The sequence below is a fragment of the Dioscorea cayenensis genome, chromosome 11, assembly GCF_009730915.1.
Source record: "Dioscorea cayenensis subsp. rotundata cultivar TDr96_F1 chromosome 11, TDr96_F1_v2_PseudoChromosome.rev07_lg8_w22 25.fasta, whole genome shotgun sequence".
In the NCBI taxonomy this organism is placed as follows: domain Eukaryota; kingdom Viridiplantae; phylum Streptophyta; class Magnoliopsida; order Dioscoreales; family Dioscoreaceae; genus Dioscorea; species Dioscorea cayenensis.
In genome coordinates, this window is record NC_052481.1 from 19,020,397 (window position 1) to 19,046,829 (window position 26,433).

General features: G+C 35.4%; 5 protein-coding genes across 5 annotated transcripts; 3 read left to right on the plus strand and 2 right to left on the minus strand.

Moving 5' to 3' along the window:
* The first annotated feature begins 4,490 nt into the window (after positions 1 to 4,490).
* LOC120272634 lies at positions 4,491 to 5,730 on the plus strand. The gene has a single exon (XM_039279503.1). It carries the CDS (start codon positions 4,767 to 4,769, stop codon positions 5,598 to 5,600), a length of 834 nt encoding a protein of 277 aa, XP_039135437.1. The 5' UTR covers positions 4,491 to 4,766; the 3' UTR covers positions 5,601 to 5,730.
* A 1,311-nt stretch (positions 5,731 to 7,041) lies between these two features.
* Positions 7,042 to 7,863, plus strand: LOC120271702. The gene has a single exon (XM_039278382.1). The coding sequence runs from the start codon at positions 7,042 to 7,044 to the stop codon at positions 7,861 to 7,863; it is 822 nt and encodes a 273-aa protein (XP_039134316.1).
* Positions 7,864 to 8,865: 1,002 nt separating this feature from the next.
* Positions 8,866 to 9,740, plus strand: LOC120272666. Its single transcript, XM_039279542.1, has one exon. The coding sequence runs from the start codon at positions 8,904 to 8,906 to the stop codon at positions 9,738 to 9,740; it is 837 nt and encodes a 278-aa protein (XP_039135476.1). The 5' UTR covers positions 8,866 to 8,903.
* A 1,972-nt stretch (positions 9,741 to 11,712) lies between these two features.
* LOC120272430 (protein HIGH CHLOROPHYLL FLUORESCENCE PHENOTYPE 244, chloroplastic) lies at positions 11,713 to 16,847 on the minus strand. The gene is made up of 8 exons (XM_039279255.1): positions 16,647 to 16,847; positions 16,322 to 16,557; positions 15,366 to 15,464; positions 14,518 to 14,712; positions 13,884 to 13,976; positions 13,492 to 13,587; positions 12,388 to 12,528; positions 11,713 to 12,157 (listed from the first exon to the last, which is right to left on the minus strand). The coding sequence occupies exons 1-8, from the start codon at positions 16,780 to 16,782 to the stop codon at positions 11,981 to 11,983; spliced, it is 1,173 nt and encodes a 390-aa protein (XP_039135189.1). The 5' UTR covers positions 16,783 to 16,847; the 3' UTR covers positions 11,713 to 11,980.
* A 1,449-nt stretch (positions 16,848 to 18,296) lies between these two features.
* On the minus strand, positions 18,297 to 23,206 carry LOC120272449 (O-fucosyltransferase 16-like). The gene is made up of 10 exons (XM_039279274.1): positions 22,918 to 23,206; positions 22,783 to 22,845; positions 22,605 to 22,692; positions 22,345 to 22,421; positions 21,625 to 21,713; positions 21,332 to 21,518; positions 20,161 to 20,342; positions 19,641 to 19,743; positions 19,235 to 19,566; positions 18,297 to 19,146 (listed from the first exon to the last, which is right to left on the minus strand). Exons 1-10 carry the CDS (start codon positions 23,083 to 23,085, stop codon positions 18,723 to 18,725), a joined length of 1,713 nt encoding a protein of 570 aa, XP_039135208.1. The 5' UTR covers positions 23,086 to 23,206; the 3' UTR covers positions 18,297 to 18,722.
* Between the last annotated feature and the right edge of the window lie 3,227 nt (positions 23,207 to 26,433).

Sequence of the window (26,433 nt, forward strand, 5' to 3'; positions counted from 1 at the left end):
ATGGGAGTCAAATTTGAAACTTCCTATTGCTTGCACGTTTTGCTTACACAGATATTAGCACATATATAGCTGAGTCAATACTGTCACAGCTTACAAACATTAAACGCTACAAACAAAAATAGAGACACTAGTATGGCATTGTTGTCATACAGGGTACGTCCAGACATAAAAGCAAAGTACTTTGTATCTAAAGACCAACGGTTTCTTCTGAGTATCCATCAACATGGTGATCGGTGTCTTGTGGTGGAGAACGTCAGACTACTTCAGCAAAAGAGACTCCTTCCTTCACCGGCGAGTTTCTGTTCGGCTTTTGCATGTGTGTTTGAGGGGGGTCAGTGGGTGGTCTTCTGACAGAGCGAAAGTAAGGAGCGATAGAGTGAGAACCTCTGCGAGGTCCATTCCGGTGGCCATCTCGTGCTCTGCCGTGAGATTGATGAGCTCCGCCGCGATTGCCGCTAAGGAACCGCATCTTCTATGTGTTTTTTTGCAATACTTAAAACATATATATATGATAAAAAGTGGATAAACCATTATTTATTAAAGCAAACTGAAAACTGTACAAGCTGGAACAGAATAGACCAACAAGAACACATCAAACAAGAACAAGGGACAAAGGAAAGCAAGGAAAACAAGAACCAGGACCGAGAATGGATAGAAGTTCATCACCAGAGGTGATGCACTTCTAACAACCACAAAAAAGAACTAATAGAAGAAGAGACAAGAAAAGTAACACAGCTGAGTGGATGAAGTTTGCCAAAAAGAGACTGAGGTCTACTCGAGTGCTGGCGGGTGAAGGAATCTATCCTGAGGTGGTTGTGCCACAGTACCGAAAAGTTTGACCTGTCACTCATTCAGGAAGTTCAGTGAGCACTTGACATTCTAAATTGAGTCGCTAGGAAGTTGTTGGCGTGGATCTCTAGCCGCAGAAAGCCAAGCAAGAAGCAAGTGAATAACTTTGATAATAACTAAATGCAATGGTAAATCATGGAAGTTAAATATGCGAACGGAGCAAGGGCCATGATTAGTGTTAAGAGTCATTGAACTCTTCTTACCTACTGCTGTGGTTGCGTTCGCCGAAGAGAAAGTGACGATGAAGTCGTTGCCGAAAGGAGTAACATTCTCACACTGATCGGAGTTAAGTTGGGCCAAAAGAGCTGTATGAAGCGAGCGAATGCTCGCATTACCAAAGATAATTTTAATGATCACCATTCTTTTAAGATTGTCTTTCGATTGAATTATGGCTTCAGAGATCGGTAGAGAAACTCAGAGTGAAGAGTTCTCAGAGCTCAAATGAGGGATTGGTACATGAAGGAGAGTTTTAGGAGTGGCCTTCTGTCGATCTTTTCTTGGATCAGAGCTGGAGTATTTCAGAGGATATCACGCAGCGAAATGGCCGATGTCGGAGCATTGACGGCAGGTCAATAAAGTCTACATTCATTGATTTTGTGACCTGGTCTCAAACATCTCTTGCAAACCTCCTCAGATTCTGGCGAGCGGTAACGTTTGAGTGAAAAGGACTGACCTTCATATAACTTCAAATGAGACTGGTGATCGGTGTCTTGTGGTGGAGAATGTCGGACTACTTCAGCAAAAGAGACTCCATCCTTCACCGGCAAGTTTTTGTTTGGCTTCGGCTTTTCCCTGTGTGTTTGAGGGGGATCAGTGGGTGGTCTTCTGACAGAGCGAAAGTAAGGAGCGATAGAGTGAGAACCTCTGCGTGGTTCATTCCGGTGGCCATCTCGTGCTCCGCCGTGAGATTGACGAGCTCCGCTACGATTGCCACTGAGGAACCGCATCTTCTATGTGCTTTTTTTGCAATACTTAAAACATATATATATATATATATATGATAAAAGTGGATAAACTATTATTTATTAAAGCAAACTGAAAACTGCATAAGCTGGAATATAATAGACTAACAAGAACACATCAAACAAGAATAAGGGACAAAGGAAAGCAAGGACAACAAGAACCAGGACCAAGAAAGAATAAAAGTTCATCACCAGAGGTGATGCACTTCTAACAACCACAAAAAATAACTAATAGAAGAAGAGACTAGAAAAGTAACACAGCTGAGTGGACAAAGTTTGCCAAAAAGAGACAGAGGTCTACTCATGCTAGCGGGGTGGGGGAATCAATCCTGAGGTGGTTGTGCCACGGTACCGAAAAGTTTAACCTGTCGCTCGTTCAGGAAGATCAGCGAGCACTTGACATTCTGAATTGAGTCGCTAGGAAGTTGTTGGCGTGCGTGGATCTCTAGCCGCAGAAAGCCAAGCAAGAAGCAAGTGAATAACTTTGATAATAACTAAATGCAATGGTAAATCATGGAAGTTAAATATGCGATTGTTTTTTCAAGCCAAATGTTCCCGAAAATTGTTTTTGAAAAAAGATTCCAAAGAGCTTGATGCCGAGCATCTATGGATGGTATTCAAGACTTCCAAACCTCTGAAATTGATTGAAAATGGGAATGTATATTTAAGGTTTGTTAAAAGAATGCCCAAATGCTCATTGTAAAATCACACCTTAGAAGAAGGTGATATGTTGTTTCAGACCATTTATGGCACAATACACAAGTATCAGTAGCATTATGAAGGTTAAAACCTCTCATGGCTAGATTGGTAAGAGTTAGGATTTTATCCTCACATGTTCTCAAGCATTTCAGTCTCCAGAAGGGTGGGTATAGTGAGCTATTCATATCTCCATCCATGAGAAACTTATAGTATGAACGAACTGTAAAAATTTTGTTGAAGAGAATGGCATGTATAATAGGATGGGCGAACAAATACAATCATCCATTAAATGTAGAAAAAGATAACAAGAGCAAATAGAAGAAACAAACAAGATACAATAGGAGTAGGTAGGAGGCTCTCGATCTGGAGACAATCGAAGATGGTGGCATTGGTCAAATTGGCACAGCCGAGCGGAGACGAAGATGAGCTTAGTCATAGCCGATATTGGCCGTCAAATCACTACGATCGCTCATGCAGGACCCCACCCAATCAAGGCTTCTTTTGACAATGGAAACCAGATTCTTGAGCTTTTCTATATTCAAGATAAATTTTTCCAGAGAGTACCTAAGTTTGGTCTTATATCAGTTTGAGCACTAACTTTCAATTTGTATCAAAATGAGCACCAATTTTTAATTTCATTTCTCTAGCTTGGCAATTGGGGATTTTCGGTGGATTTTTGGTGATGTGGACGTCGGAAAGCTTGCGTGGATGCCCTGGGTCCACATCACCGACTCACCAACTCAGCCACTTAATCAATGTGGTTTTTTTTGTCTACATAGGATGTACACGTCAGCTTCTCTCCCATCATCCTTTTCTTTTTCTCTCTCCAGAATACTGTAGCCCTAGTGACGTGGACCCAGGGCATCCACGAAAGTTTTTCAACTTCCATGTCACCAAAAAACCACCGAAATCCCCAATTACCTTGCTGAAGAAATAAAATTAAAATTTGATGCTCATTTTGATACAAATTAAAAGTTAGTGCTCAAACTGATATAAGGCCAAACTTAGGTACTCACTAGAAAAATTCACCCGTTATATTCACCTCAAAGACTGAAAAAAACATGTGATTGATGTTGAGAATAATCTAAAAAGGCAGGAGCAAAGTAGAATTGAAAATACGTGCATTTCATTCCATTCAAATATTGTAAATAATAGCCTGAACTAAGAGATCCCAAGTGTTCTAGAGTGGTAGCTCTAGGTCATTCCCCTAAAATCCGATAGCTCAACTAAAGAACTTGGGTACTAGGTAAGGTTGAATATATAACCATGGTAGTTCCATATTTTTTAGGCAAAAGGGCATGGAGTAAGAGATAGTTAATAGATTCGATTGATGTTGAAGTAGTTTCCAAGAACTTTCTTTAAGAATTAAAGGAAATCATGATTGATTTGTCTCTTATGCCAATAAAATTATGTTATGTAATATATATAAGTTCTTCATTAGTGTAATCCTCTGATATTTTTTGTTATCTTTCTTCTGAGAATTATGAGATGCTATTATTCAATCTGGTGATGGGGCTGTTTGGGGGACAATCATTCAAATGATCCCATGCATGCATCTTATTCTAGTCTTTATTAATTGAAAGAACAACTGGAAACAATTGCATGGAGAGAAATATTTCTGACAAATAAGAGACATGCACTGAGATGGAACACGTGCACATACAATTTAGAAAACAAGGAACATCGCCAAGACAGAACAAAGCAAAAAAGAAAAGAAATGGAGATTTGGAACTACCTTCTCAAATAATGCATTCATTGCATGAATTTTATGTTTCTGATGCTTGACATATAGGTGACAAATAGATTCCGAAAACACTGCCAATTTTTTCTGACGACAATTAAGAAGGCAAAAGAAATATGATTATGTATGAAAGTTCGTGTGCAGAATAAACAAGAGACAAGATCTGCTATAAAACACATGCCCGAGTGCATGATTAAAATCATATTGCCAATGCATCTGGTTTGATAAATGATACTCAAGATTAGTTAGTCATGTTCAATTGAAATGCAAGGAATAAAGAAAGATTAGATGGCTGCAACCTGTTGGGCAGAAGTGGTACAACACAGTACTGCCAACTAAAAGATTGAGTGGTCACACATGATCATGATTCTTGTTGCTTCCCTGATGAACTACTCCTTTTTTCTATAATTAACAGTTGTTTGCTTCTTATATAAGTAGAAGTATTCATAGGGCTAAAAACTCGACTCAGTCTCCTCGTTTCCCAGTTAACTTCTTCTTTGAAGAGAACATCAAAAATGGCAGACCACGGTTTCCATGCCAGATCAAACAGCATGCCTACAAGATCCCACCCCATGATAGCCACAGCAGAGGAAGACCTGAACAAGCTAATAGCTTGTGTCATGGTGTCACCAAAGATGATCTGCAAATCATTGAGCAGTCTTGGTGCTTTCTATGACTGCACTGAAGAGCTCCTTCACTTGCCTAGCAACCAACAGGCCTTCTCTCATTCACAGGAGAAGAAATGGGTGGAAGAGGAGTTAGATGCTTCTCTAAGGTTGGTGGAACTCTGTGGCATCATTAGAGATACCTTGGCTGCAACAAAAGAGCATGGTCAAGAACTTGAGATGGTTCTAAGAAGGAAGAGAAGCATGATCAATGAAAGCAAACATCAATTTCACATTCAGTCAGAAAAGAAGACAAGAAAGAGTATCAAGAACTGTGTAAAAGCATTGAAGCAGATGGATGGGAAGGACTCTGATAGATCAACAGTTTCTAAGATGTTTACTGAAGCTAGAGAAGTCACTATTTCTCTCTTGCAATCAGTTGCATCTTCTTTACCTCCAAGCTCCACACAGAAAAAGAGCAGATGGTCTATTGTTTCAAAGGCATTGAACAAACACAAGGTGACATGCGAAAAGTTTGAAGATTCAAATTGTGGCAATTTCTCATTCAATTCAATATATGAGTGTGTTTCATGCAAAGATGTTGATGCCTTGAGAGTGGTGAAGGCACAAGATCAATTGGCAGAAATTATGACCAGTTTAGAAGGGCTTGAGATGGAATTAGAGTCCCTCTACAGGAGACTAATCAGAAACAGAGTTTCATTTCTTAACCTCCTTAGCCATTAGATCTTTGTGCCTAAACCATACATTGTAACTGGCATCCACATTTTAAAGGAAATTGCTGGTCATCTTTTGTACATCATGTTTTCTGTGTAGGACTTGAAATATATACATGAATTTTCTTCAACCAAGTATCAGTATTCTACAGGATTATTTGTTCATAAATAAATTCTCATCAATTGAGTTGAACTATATATGTTCAGAAACAAAAACAAATGATTCAGAAACTTTTTAGCTATGATCTTTCCATTTTATAAAATACAACGAGAAAAAGTTTCACAGGTAAAGAAAATTGGTGGACCTCTAATACACCATCCTCCTCACCAGTTCAAAGACTTAAATAACCCACTTTGAAATTCAGTTATTAAAAAAAAACCCAAAATGCTTGATTCCAATTAATTCTAAATGTCTGCATGCAAAGGCTCCAACTCTGGGATTTTCTTTGTATGGAAAAGAAGAAACACAAGGCAGTACAAACCTCTCATTTCAACAAAGACCTAGCTACAAGTCTGCAAGTATTGTTTCTTGTAATCATCCATATCATTTTGCAATACAAATCACATTTAGATTCCACTATTTCTTCTTAAAATGAAAAACAGATTGAAAAAAATATTAATAAAGTTATTTTCTCAGCAGATTCCAGTTTTTCCTTCATTCTAAACATTAATTTATGAGACATCATTGAGATAAACACTTACCTTTATTAATCACTAAAATTCACTTTGTTGTACTCCACCTTCCATATCCTTAATTTCACTCATGCTTGTTTGTTCTGCAATTTCCATGCAGCTTCTGTCTAACAAACACAAAAATGACGTTATATAAATCTCATGAAACCAGTTTCTCTCTTATGTGTCCATTAATTTTTTTAAAGTACATTTTAGTCTAATGGGGAACATCAAGAAGGCAAACAGGCAGAGGACCATTGTACATCTCATATAAATCCTTAAAACTAAACTGTGATTAAGCATTGTCTTCTCAAGCCATGCAAGAAGTTTTTGTAAACATATCAAATTGCGCATGAGGATAATATGATGGCTACACAAATAGTGTTATGTATCGATTTTCTTGTGTGTATGGTACTAGACAGGCAGGTGACAAGTACTGAGATCATAATACATGCACAAGTGCATAATTAGAAACATATTGCTCATGGATCTGCATGTCATGATTGATTCAATATTAGCCAGGTTCAATTAACAATGCATGGAGTAAAGAAATATTAGATGGCTGCATCCTGCCTGGGAGAAGTGGTGCAAGATCATTAGTGACAACCCAGAGATGCATTGGTCACACATGATCATGATTCTTGGTGTCTCCCAAATTATCTACTTGATAATTAGTCGGTACAACTTGTATAAGTAGAAAGAATTCACAAGGCTAAAAAACTAAACTCATTCTCCTTGTTTCCATACTAGTTTCTTCTTTGAAGGAAAGAACTTCAAAAATGGCAGACCAAGGTTTCCATGTTAGATCAAACAGTTTGCCTTCAAGATCCCACCCAGTCACTGCAACAGCAGAGGAAGAGCTGAACGAGCTAAAAGCTTGTGTCATGGTGCCACCGAAGATGATCGGCAAAGCACTGAGCAGTCTTGGTGCTTTCTATGACTTCATTGAGGAGCTTCTTCAGATGCCTAGCACCCAACAAGTCCTTTCTCATTCTCAAGAGAAGATATGGGTGGAAGAGGAATTGGAAGTTTCTCCAAGGTTGGTAGAGCTCTGTGGCATCATTAGAGATACCTTGGCTGTGACCAAAGAGCATGCTCAAGAACTTGAGATGGTTCTAAGAAGGAAGAGAAGCATGACCAATGAAAGCAAACAACAGTTTCACATTCAGTCAGATAAGAAGACAAGAAAGAGTATCAAGAATTGTGTAAAAGCATTGAAGCAAATGGATGGGAAGGACTCTGATAGATCAAGTACAGTATCTAAGATGTTCACTGAAGCTAGAGAAGTCACTATTTCTCTCTTACAATCAGTTGCATCTTCTTTATATCCAAGCTCAGCACAGAAGACTAGCAAGTGGTCTATTGTTTCAAAGGCATTGCACAAGAAGAAGGTGGTGGATGCAAATGGCATTAATTTCTCATTCAATTCAATATATGAGTGTGTCTCATGCAAAGATGTTGATGACTTGAGAGTGGTGAAGGCACTTGATGAATTGACAGCAATCATGAGTAGCTTAGAAGACCTTGAAATGGAACTTGAGCCTCTCTATCGGAGACTAATAAGAAAGAGAGTGTCCCTTCTCAATCTGCTATGCCTATAATTTTTTCGCTCTCAATGTGTGTGTCTATATATATATATATATATACACGCACATTGTGATTGGCTTCCACATTTTAAAGGAATTGCTGGTCATGTTTTGAACATCAAATTTCTATGCAAGATTTGTAATACATGAAATATTTTCAGTAAAGATAGACACTTCTAGTAATTTTCATCTCTTTGGGCTTTGCTTATTTTCCAACAACATCAGTAGATGCAAACCAAACCAATGCAGCATATCCTCAGCAATAGAGAATAGAAGTAGTGATAATTGAACTCGAAATACCAATCTACTTTTCCCATCTATCAATTCTGTTATAATCTAATGTTTCTAATCACTCCTGAAATAACTAGTATTTACATATGTTGGACTAACTAATAGTCATCGGTTAATTTAGAAAAAATGGATTTGAATATATAAGCCTGGGTTTCTCATTTTCTCAACATAAGATTTTGGATTGAATTAAACCTAAATAATATTTTTGGTTTGCATCTAATATGGACATAATTTCATTATTTTAACTCCACTCCACGCAACTGCCCTCGTTTGTTGGTAAGAGTTTTTAGAGAACAGCACCACTGATAAATTACTTTTATTTTGCTGCAAATAAGATGTTGCAACGTTTGAAATAATAACAATGGTTTAATTAGTAGTAAATTAAGTTAAAAGACTGTTGGGGAGACAAGGAGACATAAGATCCCCGTGCACAATATATAATTTCATAATATTCAGAAGTCACGTTGCCAATAGGTCTAACAAACATTGCAATCAAGATTAGCCATGTTCAACAAACAATGCATGGAGTAAAGAAAGAGCAGATGCCTGAAACCTGCTTGGGAGAAGTGGTACAAGATCATTAGTGACAACCAGGAGATACAATGGCCACACATGATCATGATTCCTACTGTCTTCCTAGTTATCAATCTAAGCAGTAGTTGCTTCTTAGGTATAAATAGGACTCAAGAGGTTCAGCCTCAGAGCATTCATCTTGTTTCTCCATCCTTGAATTGTTATATAGTTCTCTGTGAAGAAGAGCAGAGATGGAAGACCAAGGTTTCCATGTTAGATCAAACAGTTTGCCTTCAAGATCACATCCAATCAGTGCAACAGCAGAGGAAGAGCTGAACAAGCTAAAAGCTTGTGTCATGGTGTCACCAAAGATGATCGGCAAATCATTATTGAACAGTCTTTGTGTTTTCTATGACTGCATTGAAGAGTTACTTCACTTGCCTAGCAACCAACAAGTCCTTTCTCATTCTCAAGAGAAGAGATGGGTGGAAGAGGAGTTGGATGCTTCGTTAAGGTTGGTAGAACTCTGTGGTATCATAAGAGATACATTGGCCGCAACAAAAGAGCATGCTCAAGAACTTGAGATGGTTCTAAGAAGGAAGAGAAGCATGACCAATGAAAGCAAACGGCAGTTTCACATTCAGTCAGATAAGAAGACAAGAAAGAGTATCAAGAATTGTGTAAAAGCATTGAAGCAAATGGATGGCAAGGACTCTGATAGATCAACAGTGTCTAAGATGTTCACTGAAGCAAGAGATGTCACCATATCTCTCTTGCAATCAGTTGCATCTTCTTTATCTCCAAGCACCACACAGAAGACCAACAGATGGTCTTTTGTCTCAAAGGCATTGCACAAGAAGAAGGTGACATGTGAGGAGTTTGAAGATTCAAATTGCGGCGATTTCTCATTCAATTCAATATATGAGTTTGTTTCATGCAAAGATATTGATGGCTTGAGAGCGATGAAGGCACAAGAACGATTGGCAGAAATGATGATTAGCTTAGAAAGGCTTGAGATAGAATTAGAGTCTCTCTACAGGAGACTAATTCGAAACAGAGTCTCCCTTCTCAACCTGCTAAGCCTATAACTTCTTTTTCTGTCTATATATCTTGTGTCTGGCATCCACATTTTAAAAGGAATTGCCAGTCATCTTTTATCAATCAAATTTCTGTGCATAATTATAGTACATATGTTTCACTATAAGATCAATACTTGCAGTAATTTTCATTTCTCGGGTCATCGTCATTTTCAAACAAAATTGACATTGTTACCAGTGTTCTTCTTGGCATATGAGTCCTCCTTATATCTAATTAACGCCTTTAAGGATATTGTTTTGATCTTCCATGCAAGACATATTATCCCTCTTACCGGAATCATTTGGTTGACAAAAACCAACATAATTTCTATTCAAATTAGATCCTGATTGACTGATCAATTCATATTCAAGTGAACCTTAATTGCTTCTACTGAATCTTATTGAAATTTAAAATTTTATATTCTTTCAGTTTTAATTCACATGCAAGATTTGTCCTCTTGTAATCTTTAACTACAAGCCATGAACTTAAAAGGATGAGCACAAAGTGATAAATAGCCTTATCTTCTCTTAATTTATTATGGCATTTACTTGTGAGAAATCATGAATTAAAAGTGGAATTCAAAGATTCTTTGTGATAAATTAACTGGGACTAACCAATGCTTGTAGATAATGTCTCTTTTTCAAACCAAACAACATCAAATAAATGAGGTCAATGAGATTTTCAATTTTAAGTTTTCAAGTCCTAACAAGAGGGTGGTGCAACAAACTATATTATTTGGTTGTTAACAAAAAAGAAGACACATATAACGAATGACTTGGATGAGAAGTCAACTAAATTCATTCCAAACCAAACTTTTAGAAACAAGATGAAAAGATACAACAGATCTACTTGCAAAAACATCATGCGTTGGATTTCAGCTTCTTGTCATCTAGACACTCAACAGAACTGAGACAAGTAGTTCTGCAAACAAATTAAAAAGTTCATGATTGAAATCTCATCAAGAATAAAGAAAAATAATAATTGGATGATTCCATCTGTTTGGCAAAAGTTCTACAAGAAGCATAATGACAACCAGGTTCCCAATGATAAAGAAAGACCAGATTCTACATGTCTTCTATCCAGCATCCCCTTTAGAGGAAAGACATACAAGACTGAATTAAGCTCAAATCTATTAATTCATGGTATGATAAATGCGTGAAGCAGAAGAACGGACATTTGGTTGTTAATCAGAATAAATGCAGAAATAATTTCTGAAAAACAATGCACATTTGATTTCTCACAAAAATCATTGAGAATGGACTAGTCTAAGTAGATCTCTGTGATGATTTCAGACCTTGTTGGCCACTTTTGTACTTCAATTGTTTTGGTAAATAACTTGTGGTGTATTGGAGTAACTAATAATCTCATATCAGTTAATTTCATAAATGTAGATCGGAATATATACGCTTGGATATCTCATTTTATTGGCTTAAAAACTTGTCCAAATAATATGTCTAGTTTGCATTTGACAAAATATCAAAACTTATTTAATTAGTTTGTTTGGTTTGAAAATAGACTAGCATTTAGCATGCATTAAGAGGTGTATTAGATTAACTAATAGTCCTACAAGGGTCACTCATCCTATTAGTTTAAGCTTTTAGAATGAATCAAATCTAGATAATATGTTTCACATATGTTTGGTTTCCCTTCAGTACAATGTCCTTAATGCCATTACAAATCAAAAGGTCTATAGTTTGCTTACAAAACATTCTGAGTTTTTACCTGGAAACCGCTCATCATACACCACCAAGAGAAGTCGCATTATAAGAAGTCAATCCAAGATGCATCATGCCTGCTCGCAATCACTATTTACCTGTTTCCTGAAGAATATTAAAGGCATCTCAGATTGTCAGATCATAATTAATAAAGCTCAGCATACAAATTAATCACTCAAGCTTCTTATTCAATGTAAAATGCAATTAAGAAAACTCAAGGTGCAAATAATCCCATGGTGAATAAACACAAGTATTGAGCCAACAGTCCTGAAAACAACTGGAAGATAAATATTCCAATAAGACGAGACAACCAAATTTGTTCCTAGGCTTTTGCACAAAAAGACTTGAGGCCTGAAAACAGGCCTTTTTTTTTTGGTATGCACAAGTTGCATTTAGAAACTAAGAAGTACAATTACATACTGCTTGCAAGTATACACTCCAAAAGAAAGAATGAAAAGTTTGGCATCATTTTACATGAGGAAAATCTCGATAACTTTGTACAAACTCGATTAAGCTCACATAATTCAGAATCTGAGCTAAAAATAGATATCTGTTTGCTTGGATTGCGCTTTGAGGTCCTTCAGTTTTTTTAATATGTTGGTGAAATATTCCTGTAGATACTTCTCCAAGGTTAAAATGTCCTTTTGATCAACCCCAAGAAGACTATATGTCTCGTTCATTGGAACTGAGAAGACTGTGTCACTTGAGAGGACCTGAAAATCCAAAAACAACACTAAGCCATGGATATTTGAAGGGGTCCACAAGGAAGTTCTACAAAAGCATATAATATTAACCAATGATAGCAGAATTTCTATATGAACTTCATGGAAACAACATTCAACACAACCATGGATCAGTTGGAAGCACTCATCACTTGTTTTAGTGTTCTCTACAGTAGCAAAGCGTCATACATGTTAAGTATAATCAACCAAATAACACTTGCCTCTGTGAATGCCAATCTATCAGCAACATCATTTGTCCATTGGAAGAACCGGGTAAGTTGGCGGGTGAATCTCAGCACTGAAACAGGAACAGTTGTAACATTTGCATCTTGTCCTGCAAGTCTCTCACATAAAGTAATCACCTGGAACAAAGATAGCTTCACAGTTATTAAACAGACAAGAAATTCAATCCTCTAACATTTCATAACGATATACATTTGGCTAGCTTCAGAATTGACTATGGAAGCTGAAAAATGGTCCAGAGAAACATGGGTTTGACTTCAAGTAACAAAATGTATTCACTTCAATTCTACAAAGGTTGTGTGCATCTCATCTCAATCAACAAAATTTGATCATTTGTAAAAGAATTTTAAAATTCTCAACACATAAACGCAATGACTATGGATGCATCTCATCTCAATCAACAAAATTTTAAAAGAATTGACTATGGATGCTGAACTAGGAATTTATTTTCACAGATATTGTTATAGCCATGCAGTTAAAGGTATGCAATTTGATCTTGACGAACACATCCGTAGAGCTTGCCTAGATACTCTCATTTGGGGACAAACAGTTGCTAATGGACTGGCATTTGAAGTATTAGCGGTAAGTTATCTTTCAAAATAGGCATATTTTCTCATGAAGTGTCAATCAACATTAAATTGTGCTTGCATAAACAACTCAAACCCACTTCCTTCAATAAAAACTCTTAAAACCCCAAATTTGCAATTTCATACGAACATCATTAACAATTAATTGAAATATGCAAACATAAACATGTATAGTAATATTGCTCATTTGTTGTGCATTTAGTTTTCCCTTATCCTTCTTTAGTGTCACTACATGTTAACCATAGAACATTAAGCATCCAAATTTCCTTCTTCCATTGCATACACCACCCATGAAGGCACGTGAAGTTTGTAATTCTTGATGAATAATATCACATTTTGTCCACCACCCCAGTCATTTGTAAACATTGTGCATAATAAGAACAACAAAAGTTTCATTAACAAGGTAGCAGAGCTCAGCTTTGTAGTAATCTGAAAACAAATATAGGTCATCCACTTTCAGGAACTTTGGCCCTTGGAAGGATGAAAGACCCTTACCTCTTGAGTTGTCCAGGCACGTGGCCCAGCAAATGTTAAGAGTTTCTGATTAATTTTCTCATTGCGCAAGGCTATAAAGGTCAACCGAGCTATATCCTGGAAAAAGAAAAAGATTACAGTCAAATCACATAAGATAAACTATGTAAACTCTATCAGTTAGTCATGATAACAAAGGAAATGACCAAATTCACTTTCGTCCCCTGTGGCTGGCACTGGCTGCATTTCAAGACCAAGGAAATGGGATTACACAAGAAAGGTTGAGTAGAGATCCACAACGATGAGTCATTTGATTTTTAGAAATTGTTGCCTTTATTTTTCTTTTTACTTTTAAAATTTTTATTTTTATAATTTGCACAAATAAGAGGAGAAGAATTGATGAGAGAAATCCAAACCTGGGTATCCATGTAAGCTATTCTTGTTGGGGCATCTGTTCCCCAGACTGACTTCTCTTCTAGTATTGGCACAGCATACTGCCCAATTAGGCCCTATTGAATTGACAACCATATTAAATTTCATGGGTGCAGTATAATGAGAATAAACAAATGAATTTCGACTGAGCACTCCAGATAAATGGATGTCAAAGAGAACCATAACTTATTTTATATATCATATTTGGCATCAAGCATTGGCATAGGTAAGCGATGATCCTCGCAACGCATTTACCTTGTAATAAATCTGGGATGGCAGGCACTACTAGTTTCTTTAAGATATAATTATCTTAAAAAAATAAATAAATAAATAAAGAGTAACCAAAGAAACACTTGTGTTTTTTTTTTTTCCTTCATATATATGTAAGTCTCTTGCAAGTCGATTTTTCCTAGCCCCATCATGCTAGATTCAGGATCATCACTAAGCAATAGCTTCCAGCCTATTAAAGACCTCACATAAAGAAATTCTTTCTTAAATTGGATTTCTTCCACCCGATTATGTTACCTTGAAAGACTAGATATAACTCAATCCAAAGCAATGATCGAGATGGTAATGTAGCAAAAAATGCCTAGGATCAAATTTTGAGTGGTGAAGTACCTGCATGAAACCACATAAGCGGATTATGATGTATGTTAGACCAGAATCCTGAAGAAATTTCTCAGTACAGTGCTTGATCTGCATCAAAGGAACTTCTGGGTGGTTATCGCAATTGTGGATGGAATAGAATACATACTTCTGGATTCCCATTGCTTTCGCACATTGTATGAGAGCAACCTTTCCTTCCCAATCTACCTAAATAGAAACAGGTTAATTAGAAACAGCAAAGAAATTGGAAGTGCCTTTAAGATAGTTACCTAATAGAGTGGCATTTATCAAAGTAACTAATAGTCTTATATCAGTTAAGTTGATAAATATGGCTTTTAATATACAAGTCTGGGACTCTCATCTTTAAGCTTTCGGGTTGAATTGAACTTAGATAATATATTTGGTTTGTAGTGAACAAGGTATTATCAGTTTAGCAATTGATTTGTTTGCAACTTGACTAGCCAAAATAAGCTAGCACATATCAAAAGGGCATATTAGAGTAACTAATAATCCCACATCAATTAAGTTGGTAAATATGAATCTAAATAAACAAATTTAGGTCTCTCATCCTATTATTTTAGGCTTTTGGCTGAATTAAGCTCAAATAATATGTTTGGTTTTAATCTAATAATACTATGGTGAAATTTTGACAATATGGAAAAAATTTAATTCAACTCTCGTCAATAATAAGTTAGAAGTCATTGTAGTGGCAAAGAATGGTTTTTTTGGCAAAAGGATTTGCACGAAGAATTACCAAAACATGACAGAACAACAAGAATGAGACATTGATCAGAATAAGCTACCAACAGCATTCTGCTGAAGCTTCAAAGTATTTGAAGTTGAAAACTCAAGAAAAGTACCGTCTTAATAGGCTCCTCCGGCCTTCCTGTTGCACAATCAATTATTGTATGAATACCAACTAGAGTTGCAGGTATGGTCTCTGGTTTGCTAAGATCTCCCTGCTCAAACACCATCACAATAATGAACAACTCAGCATGAATTTAATGAAAGGCAAGACATACCCAATGCAAACAACAAAAAAATTGCAACAAACTGCAAGAATCTAACATTACATGTCACATGCACAAATTCATTGCAGACTCATATCAACAATTTGAATTTCATTGTGCCTACAAATTATTCTATGAAGCTGATCGATGTAGTCATCAAACTCAAAGACCAAAAAAGAAGAGGCAAACACCACAAAACATATTAAGAATAACCTTATCATATTAATAAAAGAATGGGATTGAAACAAATTTCCTTATTGCCACCAAAACAAAGCTAGACAACATAAACACCACAAGTTGAAACTCGTTGGAAGTATGCACACTGTTAGCTCCTATGGAGCTAATCATTTTCATTAAAAACTAATGAAGAACCGAAAAAAGACAACAACACATATCAACTATAACTTTTTCTTTCTCCTCAGTTCTTCCATTTATATCATCTTATTAATAAATTACAAATAGATTAAAACGAAGTAAAATGAAATTTACCTATTGGAACCAAAACAATAATAAAAACCATAAAAAGCAAGCACTGAAACTCACTGAGGACTTGCACACTTACACACACCGATGAAAAGGATTCAAAAACAAAGAAAACACATCAAGTCCAACCTTTTCTTTCTCCTCTAGGCTCTATACCATTTATCTTGTCTTACTGACAAACTATAAGCAGATTACCAAGGAATGAAACACAATTTCCAAATTGCAACCAAAACAACAATAAACACCAAAGCAAATCAGCTGGAGCCTAATAATGAAAACAGTAAACAGCGCTAAACACTGATAAGAGAATAAAATGAACCTACATTGACAACAATAGCGCCCCAATCCCTGAGAAAATCAGCAGGAGCAGGACGAGGCCTGACAAGGCATCTCACATCATATCCTTCATCCAATGCCCTCCTAACAATCTGCCGACCTAGGGTTCCAGTAGCCCCAACAACAAGAACACTTGTCGGTCTGACAGGAGTCCCCGGAGTCAAATCCGACGCACTGATCGTCTGAGCATCGCAACGAACCTGCAAAGGCATGCAATGTCTACCTGCAATACAAAGACAAATCACTAATCACTCACCGAACAAAGCTTCAGTCTTGAACTAGAATTGAAGCGAGAAATCAACAAGAGATTGCCTAAAGAGGAGGAGCAGGAGGAGGAGGAGGCGAGGAAGTGGGGTTGGGTAGGAGACAAAGAATGAGCACAGGAGAGAGTGGAGCGGCGGCGAGGGGCGGCGAGGTGGGGAGGAAAGGAGCTGAGGGTGGAGGCCATTGGGATGGCGAAGGGGAGGAGGAGGAGGAGGAGATGGGTTTGATTTGCGCCATTAAAAGAAAGAGTTTGGGAGAGCGAGCGGGTGAGGTTGAGGGGACGGAGCCGTCGATCTCAATTTTGCCACGTCGACGTGGATTGGATATCATGCATTGCTTTTTCTGATATTCCACCTCGGCACTAGTCTTGAATTTATATATATATATATATATATATATATTAAGAAGTGAGCAAGATAAGGTGCGCTACGAGGACACCTGTATCATGTGCCAGAGAAAACTTTGAATCGGTGGAACACCTCTTGTTCAAATGCGTATACGCCTAAAATATTTGGTATTTTTTTTTATGCATAACTTACAACTACAACCCCTTACTCAAACCCTTTAAAAAGTTTCCATCAATAGAAAGAATGTCACGGTTCTCTCAATCGCACCAACGATCACCGCCACATATGTGCCCCTTACATTTAATATTGTTGTTTTTGTGACATCTTTTTAAGGGCTATTTTTTTAAATATATGACTAAAAAAGAATAATTGAATTTTTAATTTTTCAGCATACTTATTTTTTTTATTACTAATAAAATTATTAATATAGTTTTTACTTCAATTTCAATATATAAGAACCCGAATTAACATTTTCCAGATGTTTTTATCCAAAATCTTAAGCGCTTCCTTGATTTTCTAAGTACAAGATCGGATGATCACACCAGTGCCACGACCTCGCAACCTCTCATAAAGTGATTTACTCCACTTGTTGAGTAGGTCTATACTACCAGGAGGTGAACTTCATCTACTCAACTTTTGCTTTTTTCCTTCAATATTTAATGGTGATTGTTGTAAAGTACATCAACCTCGATAATTGCTCTCATTTTGGTTTATTTTTTTAATTTTTTTGTCTGATTTTTTTCATTGGTTGGTTTTTTTTAATAAATTAGTGATTTATCTATTTTATTGAAAAAAAAAACTATTGAAAAAATTTGATAAGCATTCACTTATAAAAATGAAATTAAAAAAACAACATAGACGATGTGAAAGAAATTAATTTTAAGGATAAAGTTTTGATAAACAGAAGCAAAATGAAAAAGTGAAATAAAATGTATAGATTAAACGGTGACAGTTAGAAACACAGCCTTAGCTGAAATCAGTGATTCAGAGTAAATTGAACTTTAGAAGCACAAAACAGCATGGCATATGTACAAAATGTCTGTGTTGACTTGAAATTACAAAGATGCTGTGTGTACGAACAATAAAAAGGGTCTCAACAAATCAATATCACCCAAAAAAATAAACCAATATCACCAAAGACATTTTAAAAATTATAATTAACGAGTTCATCATCACTGCTGTCTCCGGCCTACCTGCTCACCGGATCTTAGAACAAGCTTTGCCGGTGTGGCAAGATTTCTTCAACAAAGTACAACACCTTTGCAGTGACCTTCAAATCAGACAAAATATGTATACAAAAAAGAACAAAAATGGTTCCCCAGTTATAATTAAGCCAACAAAGCTTGAGAAGGTTAAAAAACGCATCACTGAAAATAATTTGGATTGCGAAAGTAGCCATCAATCTATAGTGATAAGAACTTTATACACATTCAGCAGTCATGCAAACTACTAGTTCTTTCTCTGAACAATTGGTGTTCCAGCATCACAACTTTTAAGTTAAACAAGTGGTGATGATAAATAACAGCAAGAACAAAGATTATCTGATGAGATGCCTTCCGGCATCCAAATATTGCCACTACATTGTACATAAAAGCTCTGCAATGACCAAAAACTAACCTGAATGTGAGATAAGGTGGAAGACACTTGAAGAAAGCATGTACAAACACGAACAGCAGCAGCTCTTAAGAGTCCTCTAACGATGTGAGTCATGTGACGATTCCAACTTCGCCAAAAGAACATGATAAAACAATTCAGGAGAAGACTAAGGTTGCCTCCATTAATCTGAAAACATGTCTTCCAACTCGAAGAGTTCAGCTGGAATAGAAAGGTTCTGGGACAATTCCGTCCCATTGGATGAGTATAACCCCAGAGGCTCATTTTCACCATAATCTTGATCAAGCAATGAAGGTTCCTCATCACTAAAAGGACCATCTGGCAGTTCATCAACACTACTCATGGAACTACCTTCCCCTTTGTCGTTCGAAACCTTTGGTTGAGTATCTTCACAAATACAAGTTGATGGATTCTCGTGAAATTCACCTCTACCGGATCTTATTTCTTTCGGTTCTCCCATAAATCCTTTCTGAAATGTACGAACCTTGGAGGCAAATTCATCCCAAGTTAAGTTGGCCCGTTTCAGAAACAAAGAGTACAGTTTTCTAGCATTTGGCCGAATTGTTCTCTTGTGACCAAAATACCTCCTGTGATGAAGATTGAGAAGATTCCAATCACAAAGGTCAGAGAATATAGTTTATCCATAAGTGAGAAATAATGAAAATTAATGCATACCGTCGTCCTGCCAATATCCTCGCCATGTTACCATTGTTGTTGGTCACAAACGCATCACTTCTGTCACAAACAATGAAATCAAGAGCAGCCATGCGAGATGAGAATGTAGCAAATGGTGCTAACTCCTCCTTGCTGGCTAATATTTCTTTCGAATGAAAATTAGGAAAGAGGGCTTTCAGGGGGGCCAATGTGTCTTCTCCTCCATACACTTCACCAGATGCTACATAGATGTGGACATCTTTCCCATATCCTAAAGCTCTTAACATCAGACCTACTTCTTCAGGGGTTAGGGGGCATTTCCCATGCCTGCGTTCTTTCTCAGGGTTGCTTATCTGCAGAAAATTTCAAACATCACAATTGCAAAGGATTAACTTGACTCTGATAGCTTAAGGAAAGAATGCCTTACATGTAGAGTTTTCCACCTCTTGCGTATAGCACCAAGCTCTCTTTTTTCCTTGTCTCCTCCACCATAGTCACACCCAGAAAAGGCAAGCATATCAGGTTCAAATCTGCAAAATAACTACAAACATAAAAAACTAGGAGATAGAAGAGAATAATAACAGTGAAAGGAACCAAAAAACATGTCATATTGTTTCACGATATTCTTAATCCACTAGACTCATCAGGTATGAAAAGATTTGAAGTTTGTGTTACAGACTATATAGCAACACAAGTTAAGACACAGACAACAACTACGAAAATAAGGACTTAATATTCAGATAGTCTCCATGGATCCTCAGCTTAAGACATAATTTGGTATTGACTCTCTAGAGCCTTCAGGATTAGCTAATTCACAAAATAGCTGGCTTGAGAATCAACTCAGACAAAATTCATACTTCAAAATCCTAAAAAGAAAAACATATTGCAAAATTGCACATATTTGCATGTCTCCATAAACCAAGTGGATACAATAGTTAAAACTTCACCTGAGATGAAGGGCAATGAAATGTTTTCCTTTTTCCTTCATTCTCCTGACTAATGTCTCGCCCATTTTTAAAATTGGTTTTGTAAATCTCAAAGCATGATAATTAACCCTGCATCTCAGCTTTTGTAAATCTGTTTCCAACTTGTTTGAGAGCCTGAAATCGAACTTTGTCAGCTCAACAACCTGGGTTGTCATGAAAAATGGACATCAAGTTGGAGTAAACACAATGGTTATGTTCTACATAATAATTAACTAGGTAAAATATGAAAATAATGGTAACTGGAGTCAATCATACAAGAATAAGCAACAAGAGAACAGCCCCCATTGCTGATAGAGAATGTCACCAACAAAGTTAGGCAAGGCAACAGAATTTGAGGTCCCTATATATATATATATATATATAAATAAATTCATTAAATTCATTATGGGTCATAATTTCACGGTATCTTTAATGCCTTTGGAGTTCTAATGTGCTCTACCAGCCATTGACAAGGGTTAAAAAGAGACAATTACTCACCCCAACACCCACTAGAATATTTGATGCATCTTTCCCCAGAAACAGACATGAGCAACAAATCAAATAAACCACAAGTGCAATGAGCTCTGGTATGGAAAGATAGGGTGGATGCTAAGCAAAAGCCAGTTTACAGCCCAAGGCAGTCATCATTTTCATAATTATGCTAATCACGTTTAGAATTTTCATCAGTTAATGATATCCTACAAGCAATATCAAAAATATACAGCAGTAACAATTGATGTCCATGATGAATGACCTTTCTTGTAAGCATGAAAAGTAATGCCATTCCTATATATCGAGTTGTTCTACTGTGATCTGCCATTTAGTTATTCCATCAATTTCTTCAAAACTTCTTCTCACAACATCCATTTAGAAGCTAAAGAATAACACAAGAATGATCCTCCAGATAAAATGTAAATGCTTTTCCATCAGAATCACCCAATTTAAGTACTCTATATAGCAGAAACCAGGTCTGCATCCATGACACCACTCTGAGACAAATGACCAAAAAAGTGCATGTTGTGCAATGGAAACAAAATATCATAAGAAGGCATTCTATAAAATATCAACCAGGTACTTCACATTTACTCATGCTAGTCTCAAGTCCATAAAATAAAAAAAGTTTAGATTTCAAACAAAGACAATCTTCACTCACATGCTTTTTCAAAAGAACAGGTAAGACACGATTCTGGTAGCATCTTGGAGTGCACTTCCTTGGAACGCGCATAGTATATGGACTCCGTATAACTCTCCCTCTCTTTCTTGGGAGTTGTTTAATAATTCTAACATCTTTAGATAGAAATGAGATGAACCAGTCGACATCAAAGATTTGAGTGAAGTTGCTGCACCAGACTTAGTATCAGAAAACAACAAACATAACGTATCACTCTTCGGTTTGCAACATCCATCACTACCTCAAAACCTAAAAGAGCAGCATTCGAAGCACACCTAGCATCTTTCCAGAAAGACTTCTGGTCCAGCCTTGGAACGACTAGCGTTGCATTTAAGATGCGAGCTGCCACAACAGCATCTGTAATCTGAAACAAGCAATCAGTAGCATTAGTATTACCAATAATCACAAGGCTTAAAGTGCAGCAAAAAATAAACCTAAAGAAAGTCAATAGTTAAACCATGAAATTCAACTTTAATATCGGATTTATTCATTTAGCATAAAGTCAAAGAAACAAGCCCTTTAGACCTAAAGCAAGTGTAGGGTCACAAATTTCTGAAAACAACTAAAAGGTAACTATGTAAAAAGAGGGAATGAAAGTAACAAGCAAGAAAAAAATGGGAAAAGATAAATGGCATCAATAAAGCTTTTAAAAGTTGATAGTCTCAAGGAAGGCTTTTAGCATGGTTCTTTGGACGCAACTTGAGGCAAAGGTTCAATAAATGCCACAAAAGAAATTTCGTGCAATTGAAGCAAAGGTTCATAAGAAGCAAATAACATATCTGTCATCTATTGAAAATGTGAAGCAAATTCGAACTTGATCAGAACATAAGATACGCACACACCCTGAAGAGTATACTAATCACCTTATCAAACATCCAGTAATGTATAGTCATTATTAACATTGAACTCAAAGCAAAGCAGAAAAATCAGGCAAAAATGAGTATTTCAGAAGAAAAAACATAACACCAGTGTCATATCATTAGGCAGCGTCTTACTCCTGTTCTTTGTTGATTTAAACCTCCACTAGTAGCAATCATCAAGTACCTTTCAGGTTGAGTAATAACTTCAGCTGCTGCAAAATTTAATTACAAAGCAATATATATCAAGAAGATCAAGAATACTCCTAAAATATTACATAAAAATCAATAATAAATGGCAGGACATGAAATGATTACAAAAAAAAAACAACAACAACAACAAACAAACCAACAAACAAATAACAATTAACCAACGCGAGAACACGGTTGCCACTCACATGAGAATTTTCGACTGGCGTTGCTGCATCCATAAAAATGCTTGCTTCGCTTCGAAGCCCAGAGATCCGGCTTAGAACTCCCTACATTCTACGCATCCAGCTCAAAGACAATCAATCATTGTCAAAGAAAATCCATCAAAACAAATCAAAAAAACCAAAACAAAAGAAGAATTCAAACCGGCACATGAAAAAGCTCAACAAAAACATCAGCATCCTCTTTGAGATCCTCACGATGCTTAAGCTGAAAACATCCACGAAAAACACTCTAATTAGATCAAAGACGAAACAAAGAAGCAAACCGGCAAAGACATACCGAATGAAAGGAACCAGGAAGGGATGCGCGGTCAAGAAGCGGGGGGCTGAGCAAGGAGAAGGAGGCGAGAAAGAGGAGAAGAACCAGTGCAGCAGCGGAGAAGGCGGGCGTGGCGGAGATGGCTGGGATCGGGCAACGGACGTGGGTTCGACGGCGAAGGGGAGCCATTGGAAGAGCGGCGCTCCCTCTAGAGGTCCATGGATCGCGGAGGAGGAGCACGCTCTGGCCTCTGCTCCATTGGAATTGCTCGGTCCCTCGCGAATGATAAGAGAAAGAGAGAGAAAGAGATCGATTTATGAGTGTTCTCACTTCTCGATCATGTAATTCCATACTTGGGCTCGCTTAGATTTGATTAAGATAATAATAGATTAATTTATTATTTTTATTTTATTTTATTTTATTTTATTTTAAAAATACTTAAAAATAATTTTTTTTATAATTTTTTTCATAATATGAAAAATAGGCCAACCACCTGAGGATATATTGACACTAGTCCTTGGGTGTCATATTGAAAAAACGGGTTTGAATATTAGCTCTTGTAATACTTTTTTTAATAGTTAATTTTTTTAAAAAAAATATTAATATTAATGGATATTTATTACTATTTTAAAAGTAAAATTTTTTTTTAAAATATTTAAAATGTTACTAATATTGGTTGAGTTATATTTTACTAATTTGGATTTTTTTTTTTTATAAATACGGATAAGCCAAAACTTTTAATAATTACTGTGAAAAAAAATAATAATAAACCTGTCATCTCTTTTAGGAGAAAATTGACTTTTCTCTCTTTAAAAATGCTGTTTTGAATAAAAAAATTTATTTTAAATATAATATTTAAAAAATATTATCTGATCATTTTATCATAAAGATAAAATAACTGTGAGATAAAATTACTTTTACTATTACAAGAAAGCAGTGGTATTTCATTTTCCTATTAAATTAAAAGTTAAAATCATATTTGTAACTTATCTATATTTTAAAAAAAAAAAAATTCAACACATCAAATGATTGAAGATAAAAATTCAACTATTAAATAACCCAAAGATATAACATAAGAGTAATGCACTGTACGGTCGGTGTCATAATAGTTTCACCTCTATTAAAAAAAGATGATTTTTTTAGGAGGTTAGTTAGCTGAATGATATGGCACAATAGTAATGCACTGTATGCTCGGTGTTATAATGGTTTCACCTCTATTACAGAGAGAAAGGATATTTTCTTATGAAGTTAATTTGTCAAAAAAAAAATTAAGATAAAATAAAAAATTCAAATTGCAGAAGCAACATCAAAAGAAAGACAAAGGCAACATCAATGCAAGGTGAGAAAAAAGCCTTGGGAGGTCTGATCCATCTCAGGCAGCATTTTTGCAGTCGAAACATGGTGGTGGGACCAATAACAAAAATGGTAGTGTGATGGGAAGAATAATAGAAAGGATTGGTTGTTTATATTAGCACTTTTGGTAACAGAGATCTGACACAAGTTGGTGGGCAAATCCATACCAAAGGAGCGGAGGAGAAGGGGACCGAGAAAATTCAAATTTTAATGGATTAAATAAAATTGTTAGAATTTATGAATTTATGGCTCATTCATCTCTCGCTTTAACAATGAGGGCAAGCATACTGTAGAGTACTATAAAGTAGTATTTATTAAGATCATATATTATACACGAAGTCCTACATGAATTTAAATATATATATATATATATATACTCTCAGTCCCTCTAGGATTGTATGATAAACAAATTTAGCACCGTGGGATTATAGTTCTTGATAGGTGTGTAAATGATATACTACAACTTACAAGTTACTCGAGTTCAATTCGGAGAAAGCTCAAACTCGACTCGCTTATAGTCAAATTGAGCTCGAGCTCGAGCTCGAGTAGTCGAGTGAGCCAAATTCGAGCATCTTAATACATGATTTGAGTACTCGCGAGCTTAATCGAATAATTATATTTGTGTGTGAATATATATTATATTAGTTTGTTTATATATATATATATATATAATAGAGTTCGAGTATAAAAATATCTCTACATAAACAAAGTTTATTATTAGCTTTTATCGAGCAAGCTCTAGTAGCTCAATTTATATATCAGGTCTAGCTCAAGTTACAAAAACAAAACTCAATTGAATTCGAGCTGAGTATCAAGTAGTGAGTCTTCAACCGAGCTCGAGGAGCTTGTTGCTCAGCTCGAACTCGAACAATTACACCTCTAGTCCTTGATATATCATCTTGGTCATAGGCATGTATTGCCACACATATTAGTCTGTCTTACATATAAATCTCTAAGAGATTGTTAAACCACTGCAACTAACCATGTTATCTATCCCTTTTGATATCCTTAAGTAGAAGGAGCTTGTCAACTATTTATAAAAAAATTATGAATTTATATATATGTTAGAAAATAAGGGCTTGTTTGATTGTTGTTTTTTATAACAATTTTTTTTCTTAAAAAACAAAAAAAAATATAAAAATATGTTTGATAATATGTTTTTTTAATTATTTAAAAAAATAAAAAATAACATAGTGTTTTTAAAATAAAAAATTAAGAACAACTTTAGATGTTGTCAAAATTTTTGTTTTTCAAAAACAATGAGAAGAACATAGAATAAATTTAAAAATTTTGAGTTTTAAGATTTTTTAAATCTGTGAAATACAAACAATCAAAATATAAAAACAATCATGATACAATTGAAGGTTTGATTTTTTTTTTTATTTTTTTATTTTAGGACCATATTATCTTGTAGAATTTAGATATGTTTGTGGATGGTGAAAAAGATATTATATCTAAAAATACCTAGTAAAAATCAATAAGCAAGAAGTTACAAAAAGAGCGTTTTACTTTCAAGCATTCAAAATAACAATTGAATGTGTATTTTGGTGTGTTAAAAACTTGATTTCTAATAATGAAATTAATACCTCCATATAAGCTTTCATTCAATGCAACTTCAACAAAATATTATGATTATATTACAAATTGAATGTAACTACATTATAATAATTTTGAACACTAAACTTATGCTTGAACTATATATATAAATATTATTGAACATTAAATATATGCTAAATCTTGAGTTCTATTTATATTAAATTTATGTTCATTTTTTTGTAAAATATAATATTGTATTAGTTTATTTAAATCATATTATCATTAATTATTGTAAAAACATGCTATAATATTAATTACATAAAACAAATTAATCAAACAAGGTTTTATATTTTCTGTTTTTAAAATATGTTTTCAAAATTTTTTCCCAAATGAGTTCTTATGCTTTTTCTTTTACTTTAAAATATGTTTTTGAAATATTTTTAGTCAAACAAATTATTTTATTTTTTTAAATTTTAAAACTTATTCTAAAAATTAGTTTTATAAAATTGTTAAAAAAAAACATAAAAATAAAAACATAATCAAACAAACCGTAAATTTTTGTTTGATTATGAAAGATTTTCATGTAGGTTGGAGTATTTTATATTTAAATAAGAGTTAAATTTGAAGTATAAGCTATAAAGTGTGTTG